Below are 15121 nucleotides of genomic sequence, written 5' to 3' on the forward strand. Positions count from 1 at the left end.
AAGCGTCAAAATTTCACGTCTAATCGGTTCTGTGTTAAAAAAAATAGCATAAAACAAGGAAGACTTACCCTGAAACCTCAATAACCGCCCCCTTCAACAACCTCAGCCCCCTAACAACCTCCAGCCCCCAAACAACCTCCAGCCCCCAACAACCTCCAGTCCCCCCATAAAACGAAACTATTTGATGAATAAAATCGGGAAAACTCAGCTCCACGTGGTTCGGAAGATGTCGTACGTTGACGGACACGCGACGTACGACAGCTGGAGACCCTCACACAACCTGGCCTTGATCTACCAGTCACGTACGTTAGCTTGGGAGTCGACAATAAGTATTTATGTTCAGTCGTAGAGAAGAACACTAACCAGCAGATAAATGACTTACATGCACTTACAGCACCCAGGACCACTTTAACAGCATCCAGGACCACTTTAACAGCACCCAGGACTACTTTAACAGCACCCAGGACCACTTTAACAGTAGCCAAGACCACTTATTAACACCCTGGGGCATTTAACAGCACCCAGGACCACTTTAACAGTATCCAGGACCACTTTAACAGCACCCAGGACTGCTTTAACAGCACCCCGGACCACTTATTAACACTCTGGGTCACGTTACAGCACCCAGGACCCCTTATCAGCACCTAGGACCACTTTAACAGCACCCAGAGGCACTTTAACTGTACCTAGGACCACTTAATAACACTCTGTGGACACTTTAACAGCACCCAGGACCACTTATTATCACCTAGGACCACCTTAACAGCACCTAGGAACTCTTTAACAGCACCTATGATCACTTTAACAGCACCTAGGACCTCTTTAACAGCACCCATGAGCACTGTGTACGACCAGAAAGAGCCATATATGTGCTGCATGACTCCCGGTACCCCACACGCCCTCAGCCTCACACCTCCCTCCCTCACTACCTCTTTCTCTCCCTTCTTCACTCTCTATTTCCCTCCTTCTCAACCTTTTTATCTCCCTTCCTCTCTCTCGCGAACTCTCTACTTCTCTCTATCTCCCTCTCTCTCTCTCCTTCACTCACTCTTTACCTCCCTCTCTCCCTTCTTCTCAACCCTCCCCTCTCTCCCTTCTTCTCACTCCTCTCCTCTCTCCCTTCTTCTCACCCCTCTCCTCTCTCCCTTCTTCTCACCCTTCATCTCTTTCACCCCACCTCATTCCTATTCTACATCCCTTCTTTATCTCACTCTCCTGGTCCATATCCCACCCTTTCCTCTCTGCCTTTTCCCCCCTCCTCCTTCTTCTCTTTCCCCCCTCCTCCTCCTTCTCTTCCCCCTCCTCCTCTTCTCCCTCCCCTCCATCACTTGCCAACCCGACTTGATATTTATTGTATGTTAATGTTATTGATGACCCACAAAATGATCCACGTGACGACGCCTGCTGTATGGGAAGGAGGTTGTTTACACGGTGGGGGAGAAGGAGGGGGTGATGGAGGTGGGGGTGAAGGAGGGGGTGAAGGAGGTGAGGGAGGGAGGGGCTGAAGGAGGTGGGCGAGGTGAGGGAGGGAAGTGTTGAAGGAGGTGGGGGGTTGAGGAGGTGAATGAGGAGGAGTTAGGGATGTGGTGTGTGTGTGTGTGTGAATGAGATGCAGGTGTGGTGGGGAGGTGAGGATGTGGAGGGGAGATGGAGATGTGGTGGGAATGTGTAGGGGGGGTAAGGTGGGTGAGGAAGGTCGGGATGTGTTGAGATGGTGAGAGACATGGGGAGGGCGTAGGGGTGTGTAGGGGAGGTGAGGAGGTGGGTGAGGGAGGAGGTAGGAATATATGAGACAGGTGAGGCCATGCAGGTAACACAAGTGGAGGTAAATTAAGACAGGTGGGGCCAGGTAGGAACACACTAGAGAGCTGAACCTGTAGCTCAGACGGGGTCACCTGCTCTAACCTCTACTTGACCAGGTAGAGCCAGCTATCTTGTCAGCAGGTGTGGGTCTAGGGAAGGTGTGGATCTAGGGCAGGTGTGGGTCTAGGGGCAGGTGTGGGTCTAGGGAAGGTGTGGATCTAGAGTAGGCGTGGGTCCAGGGCAGGTGTGGGGTCTCAGGGCAGTTGTGGCTCTAGGGAAGGTGTGGGTGTAGGGAAGGTGTGGGTTTAGGGCAGGTGGTCTGTGTAAGGTGTGGGTCTAGGGCAGGTGTGGGTCTAGGGCAGGTGTGGGTCTAGGGCAAGTGTGGGTCTAGGGAAGGTGTGGGTCTAGGCAGGTGTGGGTCAAGGGCAGGGTGGGCGTGGCCTGGAGTAGGTGTGGCTCCAGGACAGGTGTGGGTCTAGGTAAGGTGTGGGTGTAGGGAAGGTGTGAGCCTAGGGCAGGTGTGGGTCTAGGGCAGGTGTGGGTCTAGGGAAGGTGTGGGTCTAGGGCAGGTGTGGGTCAAGGGCAGGCGTGGGTCTAGAGTAGGTGTGGGTTCAGGACAGGTGTGGGTCTAGGTAAGGTGTGGGTCTAGGGCAGATGTGGGTCTAGGGCAGGTGTGGGTGGGCAGGTCTAGGCAGGTGTGGGTCTAGGGCAGGTGTGGGGTCTAAAAGTTGTGGGGTGTAAGGAAGGTGTGGGTCTAGGGCAGGTGTGGGTCTAGGGCAGGTGTGGGTCTAGGGCAGGTGTGGGTCTAGGGAAGGTGTGGGTCTAGGGCAGGTGTGGGTCTAGGACAGGTGTGGGTCTAGGTAAGGTGTGGGTCTAGGGCAGGTGTGGGTCTAGGGCAGGTGTGGGGTGGGGCAGGTGTGGGTCTGTGGGTCTGGGCAGGTGTGGGCAGGTCTAGGAAGGTGTGGGTCTAGGGAAGGTGTGGGTCAGGGCAGGTGTGGGTCTAGGACAGGTGTGGGTCTAGGACAGGTATGGGTCTGGGTAAGGTGTGGGTCTAGGGCAGGTGTGGGGTCTAGGGCAGGTGTGGGTCTAGGGCAGGTGTGGGTCTAGGGCAGGTGTGGGGTCTAGGCAGGTGTGGGTCTAGGACAGGTGTGGGTCTAGGGCAGGTGTGGGTCTAGGGCAGGTGTGGGTCTAGGGCATGGGGGTCAGGTAAGGTGTGGGTCTAGGGCAAGTGTGCAGGTGTGGGTCTAGGTAAGGTGTGGGTCTAGGCAGGGGTCTAGGGCAGGTGTGGGTCTAGGGCAGGTGTGGGTCTAGGGAAGGTGTGGGTCTAGGGAAGGTGTGGGTCTAGGGGTGGGGTCTAGGGCAGGTGTGGGTCTAGGGCTTGGGCAGGTGTGGGTCTAGGGCAGGTGTGTGGGTCTAGGGCAGGTGTGGGTCTTGGGCAGGTGTGGGTCTAGGGCAGGTGTGGGTCTAGGGCAGGTGTGGGTCTAGGGGCAGGTGTGGGTCTTGGGCAGGTGTGGGTCTAGGGCAGATGCGGGTCTAGGGGCAGGTGTGGGTCTATGACAAGTGTGTGGGTCTAGGGCAGGTGTGGGTCTAGGGTGTGGTCTAGGACAGGTGTGGGTCTAGGGCAGGTGTGGGTCTGGGGCAGGTGTGGGTCTAGAGCAGGTGTGGGTCTGGGCAGGTGTGGTCTAGGGCAGGTGTGGGTCTGTGGGTCTATGGTGTGGGTCTAGGGCAGGTGTGGCAGGTGTGGGTCTATGACAAGTGTGGGTGGGTCAGGGGCAGGTGTGTGGGTCTAGGGCAGGTGTGGGTCTATGACAAGTGTGGGTCTAGGGCAGGTGTGGGTCTAGGGCAGATGTGGGTCTATGACAAGTGTGGGTCTAGGGCAGGTGTGGGTCTAGGGCAGATGTGGGTCTATGACAAGTGTGGGTCTAGGGCAGGTTTGGGTCTTGGGCAGGTGTGGGTCTAGGGCAGGTGTGGGTGTGCAGGGCAGGGCAGGGTGTGGGTCTAAGGTGAGGGGCAGGTGTGGGTCAAGGGCAGGTGTGGGTCTAGGGCAGGTGTGGGTCTATGACAGGGCTAGGGTCTGTGGGTCTGACAAGTGTGGGTCTAGGGCAGGTGTGGGTCTAGATGGCAGGTGTGGGTCTAGGGCTGGGGTGTGGGTCTATGACAAGTGTGGGTCTAGGGAGGTGTGGGTCTAGGGCAGGTGTGTCACTATGACAGCCCAGGGCAGGTGTGTCTAGGGTCTAGGGCAGATGTGGGTCTATGACAAGTGTGGGTCTAGGGCAGGTGGGTCTAGGGCAGGCAGGTGTGGGGTCTATGACAAGTGTGGGGTCTAGGGCAGGTGGGGTCTAGGGCAGATGTGGGTCTATGACATGTGGGTCTAGGGCAGGTGTGGGTCTAGGGCAGATGTGGGTCTATGACAAGTGTGGGTCTAGGGCAGGTGTGGGTCCAGGGGCAGGTGTGGGTCTAGGGCAGATGTGGGTCTATGACAAGTGTGGGTCAAGGGCAGGTGTGGGTCTAGGGCAGATGTGGGTCTAATGACAAGTGTGGGTCTAGGGCAGGTGTGGGTCTTGGGCAGATGTGGGTGTAGGGCAGGTGTGGCTCTGGGGCAGGTGTGGGTCTAGGGCAGGTGTGGGTCTATGACAAGTGTGGGGTCTAGGGCAGGTGGGTCTAGGGCAGATGTGGGTCTATGACAAGTGTGGGTCTAGGGCAGGTGGGGTGTGTGGGTCTGGGCAGGTGTGGGTCTAGGGCAGGTGTGGGTCTATGACAAGTGTGGGGTCTAGGGCAGGTGTGGGTCATGACAAGTGTGGGTCCGCAGGTGTGGGTGGGCAGGTGGGGTCTAGGGCAGGTGTGGGTCATGACAAGTGTGGGGTCTAGGCAGTGTGGGTCTAGGGCAGGTGGGTCCGGGCAGGGTCTAGGGCAGGTGTGTGGGTCTATGACAAGTGTGGGTCTAGGGCAGGTGTGGGTTCAGGAGCAGATGTGGGTCTATGACAAGTGTGTGGGGTCTAGGGCAGGTGGGGGTCTAGGGCAGATGTGGGTCTATGACATGTGGGTCTAGGGCAGGTGTGGGGTCTTGGGCAGTGGGGTCTAGGGCAGGTGTGTGGGTCTAGGCAGATGTGGGTCTATGACAAGTGTGGTCAAGGGCAGGTGTGGGTCTAGGGCAGATGTGGGTCTATGACAAGTGTGGGTCAGGCAGTGGGTCTTGGGCAGATGGGTTCTAGGGCAGGTGTGGCTCTGTGAACTAAAACAAAATAGCCTAATGGTGTATTTCATTAAGTCACACAACATTGGGTGATATCAACGCCGCCCATATACTAATCTCTGTCACTCTAGAATTGGGTGGCGGGGAGGGGTGGCGGGGAGTGTGGCGGGGAGGTGTGGGTGTTGGCGGGTGGGGTGGTGGGGTGTGGGGTGGCGGGTAAACATCAACGCCATCCACATACTTATCTCTGTACCACACAACACGCATGTAATTTTTTAGTGATTATTGTGACCTTGTATATTATTATTATTATTATTATTATTATTATTATTATTATTATTATTATTATTATTATTATTATTATTATTATTATTATTATTATTATTATTTTCCCAACGATTCCCTAGGTAAAGTAATTAAGTGTCTTCTTATTACTACTATTATTTCTTCTTCTTACTATGAGTGTTCACTGTACGAAGCTTTAGGAATCAATGCATTGAGTAACCACCACCATCACGTGTCACAAGAGATGCTGTCCTAGTGTGTGTGTGTGGCAAGCTCTCTCTCAGTGCCCCGAGGTGTTGGCTGGCGGCGGAGTACACTAACTAATAAATATGAGGAAGGTGCACAGCGGTAGAGTCCTGGAGGAATGTTTATCAGGGTGATCTTTGTGGTGGTTTGTTCACAAGTGATGATGGTGAGTGCGGGCGGCGGAGTGTGGCTGGGCAGGTAGACAACACAGGCCTTTATCACCCCTCGACGTCTTGTGCACTTGGCTTGGCCGCCACCGTCAATGATGTATGGATGTCTTACTGCCAGGCGGGAGTGTAGATTCATGTACATAACTGTAAGGTTCATACATATGGGGATCTACAGGTATATGGATACTGTGTAGTTTGAGATGGGTGGCGGTGTGGGTGGGGGGGGGAAGGAGGGTGGAAGATAGGGAGGCTGGCGGTGCCGCGGGATGGAGGGGCTGAGGGGGGGAGGTCAGGTAGGCCGCGGTGCGGGAGGGCGGCTCACTATCTGTCCACTTTACCTGATGCTTCACTGATTACGTCCCGCCCACAGATGGCATCGCCGCCCACGTTACCTTTAAAGGCGGCGTGTATGAACACATGACTTCACCGCTAACTAATTGGAACATGTCGAAAATGCACGCCACTGACCTCGTCCTCGGCAGAGTCCCTAAGTCTAATTTATTCTACCGTCGCAGCTCACACACAACCGTCAAACTTTCCCGCCAGAACACAGTAAATGTTCTGCTTAGTCCTGGAGTCTTGAGGTGGGACAGTGCAACACGATGGTGCCTGACGGGTGCCAGCCGTGCTCAGGGTGGCAGGGTCAGTGAAGCGGAGGTGGGGGCCAGGGGTCCAGCATTAAGTAGCCAGAGAGCCGCCACCCGCTGCACCACCAGTGGCCATCACACTCACGTCAGTAACGTTGGTATTCACGGCCATCACCTCCGTCATTGAGGCCTCAGTCACCAAGTTAATTATTTAGTGGTGCAGCCACACAGTACAAGACGGAGGAACACGTGGGAACAAGGTAGAACATGGCGGCGCGGGCTGTACAGCCTCCAGTAACTCAGCCGCCACAAAGGTAGAGCGCGGCGGCCTGGCGTACCCGGCCATTGAGGAGAATCAGGCACCCGACGGGGACGCCACAAAGCAACAATGGCGTCACAAAATTCTAGCCTCTTGCCCTCCCGCCATCACCCATACTTAAAACTTCCCACAATCCCCCACAAGTCACCCCCCACCTCCACCTTTGTCACACAAACTGAAAATTAATCTTCCAGTCACTCCAGAATTTCCGTCCTCGTCACTAAGGCACCATGGACACCCAGCCTAGCAGCCTACCTCACCACACACACCTGTCATGACACCCAGCCTAGCAGCCTACCTCACCACACACACCTGTCATGACACCCAGCCTGGCAGCCTACCCCACACACACACACACGCACACCTGTCATGACACCCAGCCTGGCAGCCTACCCCACCACACACACACCTGTCATACACCCAGCCTGGCACCCTACCCCCACCACACACAACACCTGTCATGACACCCAGCCTGGCAGCCTACCCCACCACACACACGCACCTGTCATGACACCCAGCCTAGCAGCCTACCCCACACACACACCTGTCATGACACCCAGACTGGCAGCCTACCCCACACACACCTGTCATGACACCCAGCATAGCAGCCTACCACACACACACACACACCTGTCATGACACCCAGCCTGGCAGCCTACCCCACCACACACACACACACCTGTCATGACACCCAGCCTAGCAGCCTTCCCCACCACACACACCTGTCATGACACCCAGCCTGGTAGCCTACCCCACCACACACACACCTGTCATGACACCCAGCCTAGCAGCCTACCCCCACCACGCACACTGTCATGACACCCAGCCTGAGCCCTCCACCACACACACCTGTCATGACACCCAGCCTAGCAGCCTCCCCACCACACACATCTGTCATGACACCCAGCCTAGCAGCCTACCCCACCACACACACACCTGTCATGACACCCAGCCTAGCAGCCTACCCCACCACACACACCTGTCATGACACCCACAGCCTACCCCACCACACACATCTGTCATGACACCCAGCCAGCAGCCCCCCCCACACACACCTGTCATGACACCCAGCCTAGCAGCCTCCCCCACCACACACACACACACCTGTCATGACACCCAGCCTGGCAGCCTGCCCCACCACACACACACACACATCTGTCATGACACCCAGCCTAGCAGCCTACCCCCACCACACACCTGTCATGACACCCTACCACACACCCTGTCATGCACCCTACCCCACCACACACCTGTCATGACACCCAGCCACAGCCTCCCCCACCACACACACCTGTCATGACACCCAGCCTAGCAGCCTCCCCACCACACACACACACACCTGTCATGACACCCAGCCTGGCAGCCTACTCCACCACACACACCTGTCATGACACCCAGCCTAGCAGCCTCCCCCACCACACACACACACCTGTCATGACACCCAGCCTGGCAGCCTACCTCACCACACACACACCTGTCATGACACCCAGCCTGGCAGCCTCCCCACCACACACACACCTGTCATGACACCCCAGCCCAGCAGCCTCCCCCACCACACACACACACCTGTCATGACACCCAGCCTGGCAGCTTACCTCACCACACACACCTGTCATGACACCCAGCCTGGCAGCCTACTCCACCACACACACCTGTCATGACACCCAGCCCAGCAGCCTACCCCACCACACACATCTGTCATGACACCCAGCCTAGCAGCCTCCCCACCACACACACACACCTGTCATGACACCCAGCCTAGCAACCTCCCCCACCACACACACACACCTGTCATGACACCCAGCCTGGCAGCCTACCTCACCACACACACCTGTCAGACACCCAGCCTAGCAGCCTCCCCCACCACACACACCTGTCATGACACCCAGCCTAGCAGCACCCCACCACACACATCTGTCATGACACCCAGTAGCAGCCTCCCCCCACCACACACACCTGTCATGACACCCAGCCTAGCAGCCTCCCCCACCACACACACACACCTGTCATGACACCCAGCCTGGCAGCCTACCACCACACACACCTGTCATGACACCCAGCCTAGCAGCCCCCCCACCACACACACCTGTCATGACACCCAGCCTAGCAGCCTCCCCACCACACTGGTAACATCAGTCCCTAACTCACGGGGCCGTCAGTGTCACATCCCTGGCTCGAGATAACCAAACAACGAAGCCTGGGGGGGGTGAAGGTAAACACGGCACAACGAGAATAAATGAAATGGAATAAATTAAAGAGAAGTGTTACGGTGAAGAAGAAGGCTGATTATGCATGACGAGAGGAGAGACAACAGAGATGAGAGGAACACACACAAAACACACACACACACAAACACACCACAACACACACACACACACTCGCTGAACCTAAGAGAGAAAGATGACTATAAGGAACTTGAGGGAGGTGGCCAAGCATCATTAACAGATAGGTTCTTCTTGCCCTGCCACGGACTGTACACACACACGAGCACCACTACAACCTCACTCCACGCCGCCGCCAGCCTCAAGGAGGATACAAGAGGTCAAGGACGTATGGCTGGTCAACTACACCATAAGCTAAATGTGGGAGGTCAGCCGAGAGGAGAGGGAGGTCACGATAGAGTAAAAGTTGAATTTTTTTTATTGTACACGAACAATCTTGATGTCACACACACACACACACACACACACACACACACACACACACACACACACACACACACACACATTACTCCTCTCTTTTAACCCTGATATAGCCCCCAACAGTTCAGGGGAAGTGATCAGAATGAGGAGAATGGACATTAGACACATTTTAGGCGTCAGAAGAGAGGGGTGAGGGGTGAGGGACGGGGGAGGAGGAGGAGGGAGGAGGGAGAGGTTGAAGGAGGGGAGAGAGGGCGAAGGCGAATGGGTGGGCGAGGTAGGGGACGGTGAGGTCGGGTTAGGTCAGGGCGGATCAGGGTGGGACGGAAATGGAATAGGTAAAGGGACGGGTTACAGCGGGGCGGATCAGGGGACAAGTGAGGGTGGCTAGGGTTTATGGTGGGCAGGGGCCGGGTTAAGGCAGGGCAAAGTTAGGGCGGGGCAGGGTGACAATAGGGCAGGGTGAGGTGAGGTAAAACTAGGGTGGGATTTGGCTAGGGCGGGGTAGGGTGAATTGGGCGGGCGGGGGCACTCCTCCCATCAGTCGCCGTGGTGCATCACCCGCCCCACCGCCCGTCACTTCACCCGCCAAATGCCCCGTTCCCACACGTGTTACCAGTCCACCATGTGACGCCCAGGCAGCCGTCACCACCAACCTCTGTGACGCCCGACCAGTCACCAGGACACCCAGACATCATGCGGGGGAGGAACCTGTCCAGCCTCCCTTAAGCAACTGACCCCCTGATGCCCCCACCCTGCCCCCGCCGCCCCTCTGCTGCGCCCCAAAGAGAGGAATTTAAGAGGTTTCCCAAACACATACACACATACAGAAACATACAGAGACACACACACACACACACACACACACACACACACACATACACACACACACACACACACGGATTAAGTCATGATATAAATAGGTATGTGGTGAGAAAGATTAACTACAAATGAGTTCATCCATTTTGAAATAACTACTTAACCTGGGAACCCTAGTGTGTGTGTGTGTGTGTGTGTGTGTGTGTGTGTGTGTGTGTGTGTGTGTGTGTGTGTGTGTGTGTGTGTGCTTGCGTTCGTATGTGTGTGTGTCGTGTATGTATCCATGTGTGTGTGCTTGTCGTATATGTATGCATGTGTGTGTGTGTGTGTGTGTGTGTGTGTGTGTGTGTGTGTGTGTGTGTGTGTGTGTGCTTGTGTGTGTGGCTTGTAGTGTGCGTTCGTATGTATCCATGTGTGTGTGTGTGTGTGTACCAGCTGTCAACACCATCATCTCTCACTGCTGCACCACACAACTCCCTGCATGAGAGACTTAAATAAACACAAACCCTGTACGTGTGAAACGGTCCACTGATTATACACGACCCGCCCTCACACACACACACACACACACACGAACGCAAGCACGCACACACATGGATACATACACGAACGCACACACACAAGCATACATACACGAACGCAAGCACACACACAGGGATTTCTATATTGACCAATTTCTTATAAACACATTTCACGTTTTCTCTCGGAGACAAATATATACCACCATTATGTAATGTCCGAACGCCAAGGATATCCTGTCCAGTGATACCCCCCCGTGTGTGTGTGTGTGTGTGTGTGTGTGTGTGTGTGTGTGTGAAAGTAGTTTATGTATCCTAGCTAGGTGGGTAGTGTGTGTTTCCAGGGAGCTTATTGTGTTCCAGGAGGGTAGTGTGTGTTCCAAGGAGGGTAGTGTGTGTTCCAGGAGGGTAGTGATGTTCCAGGGAGGGGGAGGAGAGAGGAGGGTGAAGGAGGAGAGGGTGAAGGAGGAGGAGGGTGAAGGGAGGGATGGGTGAAGGGGGTAGTGGTCACTACCTGGCCTACTGGTTGGTGGTGCCAAGTGAAACCTTCGGCAGGAGTGGGCGTGGCCTTCATGACTCACTCTCGTCCTCCTCCTCCTCCTCCTGCTGGGGGTGGGGGGAGGGGGGTGGGGAGGAGGGAGGGAGGAGGAGGGGTAGGAGGAGGGAGGAGGTTGCCTCCTCCTCCTCCTCCCTCCTCCTCCTCCTGCTGCCAAGATGTATATGTACGCTCCTCCTCCTCCTCCTCCCTCCCTCCTTCTTTATTCTTCTTCCTCAGTTACTCATCATCTTCTTCACTGTAAACCCAGTGAACTGGTGCCTCACGTGTCACCAATAAGAGGAGTTACCTACAAGAGGAGTCACCAACAAGAGGGAGTCACCAGCAAGAGGGAGTCACCAGCAAGAGGAGTCACCAGCAAGAGGGAGTCACCAGCAAGAGGGAGTCACCAGCAAAAGGAGTCACCAGCAAGAGGGAGTCACCAACAAGAGGAGTCACCAACAAAAGGGAGTCACCAACAAGAGGGAGTCACCAGCAAGAGGGAGTCACCAACAAAAGGAGTCACCAACAAGAGGAGTCACCAACAAAAGGAGTCACCAGCAAGAGGGAGTCACCAGCAAAGGGAGTCACCAACAAGAGGGAGTCACCAGCAAAGGGAGTCACCAACAAAGGAGTCACCAAAGGAGGGAGTCACCAAAGAGGGAGTCACCAACAAAAGGAGTCACCAAAGGGAGTCACCAACAAAGGGAGTCACCAACAAGAGGGCGTCACCAACAAGAGGGAGTCACCAACAACAAGGGAGTCACCAACAAAAGGGAGTCACCAGCAAAGGGGAGTCACCAACAAGAGGGAGTCACCAGCAAAAGGAGTCACCAACAAAAGGGAGTCACCAACAAAGGGAGTCACCAGCAAGAGGGTCACCAACAAGAGGAGTCACCAGCAAAGGGAGTCACCAGCAAGAGGGAGTCACCAACAAGAGGAGTCAACAGGGTCACCAGAGGGTCACCAGCAAGAGGAGTCACCAACAAAGGAGTCACCAACAAGAGGGAGTCACCAACAAAGGAGTCACCAGCAAGAGGGAGTCACCAGCAAAAGGAGTCACCAACAAGAGAGTCACCAGCAAAAGGAGTCACCAACAAAAGGGAGTCACCAGCAAGAGGGAGTCACCAACAAGAGGAGTCACCAGCAAGAGGGAGTCACCAAAAGGAGTCACCAACAAAAGGGAGTCACCAACAAGAGGAGTCACCAGCAAGAGGGAGTCACCAACGAGCACAACAAGAGGGAGTCACCAACAAAAGGGAGTCACCAGCAAGAGGGAAGTCACCAGCAAGAGGGGAGTCACCAGCAGAGGAGTCACCAACAAAAGGAGTCACCAGCAGAGGAGTCACCAACAAAAGGAGTCACCAAAAGGGAGTCACCAGCAAGAGGGAGTCACCAACAGAGGGAGTCACCAGCAGAGGGAGTCACCAGCAAGGAGTCACCAGCAAGAGGAGTCACCAACAAAAAGGGAGTCACCAACAAAAGGGAGTCACCAACAAGAGGAGTCACCGCAAGAGGGAGTCACCAACAAAAGGAGTCACCAGCAAGAGGGAGTCACCAACAAGAGGAGTCACCAAAGGGCACCACAAAGGGAGTCACAACAGGGGAGTCACCAACAAAGAGGGGAGTCACCAGCAAAAGGAGTCACCAACAAAAGGGAGTCACCAAGAGGAGTCAACAAGAGGGAGTCACCAGCAAGGAGTCACCAGCAAGAGGGAGTCACCAGCAAGAGGAGTCACCAGCAAGAGGGAGTCACCAACAAAAGGGGGAGTCACCAGCAAGAGGGAGTCACCACAAGAGGGAGTCACCAGCAAAGGAGTCACCAACAAAAGGAGTCACCAGCAAGAGGGAGTCACCAACAAGAGGGAGTCACCAGCAAAAGGGGTCACCAGCAAGAGGGAGTCACCAGCAAGAGGGAGTCACCAGCAAGAGGGAGTCACCAACAGGAGAGTCACCAGCAAGAGGAGTCACCAACAAAAGGGAGTCACCAGCGAGGGAGTCACCAACAAAAGGGGAGTCACCAGCAAGAGGGAGTCACCAACAAGAGGGTGTCACCAGCAAAAAGGGAGTCACCAGCAAGAGAGGGAGTCACCAGCAAGAGGGAGTCACCAGCAAGAGGAGTCACCAACAAAGAGGGAGGAGTCACCAACAAAGGGAGCACCAACAAAAGGAGTCACCAGCAAGAGGAGTCACCAACAAGAGGGAGTCACCAGCAAGAGGGAGTCACCAGCAAAGGGAGTCATACCAGCAAGAGGGAGTCACCAACAAAAGGGGAGTCACCAACAAAGGAGTCACCAACAAGAGGAGTCACCAGCAAGAGGGAGTCACCAACAAAGGGAGTCACCAGCAAGAGAGTCACCAACAAGAGGGAGTCACCAACAAGAGGAGTCACCAGCAAAAGGGAGCACCAGCAAGAGGGAGTCACCAACAAAAGGGAGTCACCAACAAGAGGGAGTCACCAACAAAAGGAGTCACCAGCAAGAGGAGTCACCAGCAAAAGGAGTCACCACAAAGAGGGAGTCACCAACAAGAGGGAAGTCACGAGGGAGTCACCAGCAAGAGGGAGTCACCAACAAAAGGGAGTCACCAGCAGAGGAGTCACCAGCAAGAGGAGTCACCAGCAAAAGGAGTCACAACAGAGGGAGTCACCAACAAGAGGGAGTCACCAACAAAAGGAGTCACCAGCAAGAGGAGTCACCAGCAAGAGGGAGTCACCAGCAAGCAAGAGGGAGTCACCAACAAGAGGGAGTCACCAACAAGAGGAGTCACCAACAAGAGGGAGTCACCAGCAAGAGGGAGTCACCAGCAAGAGGGAGTCACCAGCAAGAGGAGTCACCAACAAGAGGAGTCACCAACAAAAGGGAGTCACCAGCAAGAGGAGTCACCAACAAGAGGAATCACCAGCAAGAGGGAGTCACCAACAAGAGGGAGTCACCAACAAAAGGAGTCACCAGCAAGAGGAGTCACCAACAAAAGGAGTCACCAGCAAAGGGAGTCACCAGCAGAGGAGTCACCAGCAAGAGGAGTCACCAACAAGAGGGAGTCACCAACAAGAGGGGAGTCACCAACAAGAGGGAGTCACCAGCAAGAGGGAGTCACCAGCAAGAGGGAGTCACCAGCAAGAGGGAGTCACCAGCAAGAGGGAGTCACCAACAAGAGGGGAGTCACCAACAAGAGGGAGTCACCAGCAAGAGGGAGTCACCACAAGAGGGAGTCACCAGCAAGAGGGAGTCACCAGCAAGAGGGAGTCACCAGCAAGAGGGAGTCACCAACAAGAGGGAGTCACCAGCAAGAGGGAGTCACCAACAAGAGGGAGTCACCAGCAAAAGGGAGTCACCAACAAGAGGGAGTCACCAGCAAGAGGAGTCACCATCAAAAGGAGTCACCAGCAAGAGGGAGTCACCAGAAAGGGAGTCACCAGCAAGAGGGAGTCACCAACAAGAGGAGTCACCAGCAAGAGGAGTCACCAACAAGAGGGAGTCATCAACAAGAGGGAGTCACCAACAAGGAGGGAGTCACCAGCAAAGGGAGTCACCAACAAGAGGGAGTCACCAGCAAGAGAGTCACCAACAGGTAAATAACATCAGAGGAACATAACACGGACATTCACCAAGAGGAAGAAAGAGGAAGAGGGTGGGGTGCATGGTGAGGGGAGAGAGAGAGGGGGGGTGGGTCTGGGGAGCAGGGAGGTGTGTGGGGTAGGGGTGCTGGTGAGGGAGGTGTGTGGGGAGGGGTGCTGGTGAGGGAGGTGTGTGTGTGTTAAGGGTGCTGTGAGGGAGGTGTGTGTTGGGGTGCTGGAAGGAGATGTGTGTGTGTTAAGGGGTGTTGGTGAAGGAGATGTGTGTGTTAAGGGGTGTTGGTGAGGGGAGGTGTGTGTGTTAAGGGGTGTTGGTGAGGGAGGTGTGTGTTAAGGGGTGTTGGTGAGGGAGGTGTGTGTGTGTTAAGGGGTGCTGGTGAGGGAGGTGTGTGTGTGTGTTAAGGGGTGCTGGTGAGGGAGGTGTGTG

The 15121-nt window shown here is 55.3% G+C and overlaps 1 protein-coding gene across 1 annotated transcript; it reads left to right on the forward strand.

Moving 5' to 3' along the window:
• Positions 1-226: 226 nt before the first annotated feature.
• LOC121865550 (filaggrin-like) lies at positions 227-14694 on the forward strand. The gene is made up of 3 exons (XM_042365067.1): positions 227-302; positions 6068-6339; positions 11419-14694. Exons 1-3 carry the CDS (start codon positions 227-229, stop codon positions 14692-14694), a joined length of 3624 nt encoding a protein of 1207 aa, XP_042221001.1.
• Positions 14695-15121: the final 427 nt, after the last annotated feature.

The sequence above is a fragment of the Homarus americanus genome, unplaced genomic scaffold (assembly GCF_018991925.1).
Source record: "Homarus americanus isolate GMGI-L3 unplaced genomic scaffold, GMGI_Hamer_2.0 scaffold25483, whole genome shotgun sequence".
Classification (NCBI taxonomy): Eukaryota; Metazoa; Arthropoda; class Malacostraca; order Decapoda; family Nephropidae; genus Homarus; species Homarus americanus.

What these genes read in the sequence shown, in the direction of transcription:
- LOC121865550 (XM_042365067.1), top strand. Translation starts at nt 227, where the DNA reads ATGTCGTACGTTGACGGACACGCGACGTACGACAGCTGGAGACCCTCA. An exon ending in GGCCTTGATCTACCAGTCAC is followed by an intron (nt 303 to 6,067) that starts GTACGTTAGCTT and finishes TCCCGCCCACAG; the next exon opens with ATGGCATCGCCGCCCACGTT. An exon ending in GCCGTGCTCAGGGTGGCAGG is followed by an intron (nt 6,340 to 11,418) that starts GTCAGTGAAGCG and finishes GTCACCAATAAG; the next exon opens with AGGAGTTACCTACAAGAGGA.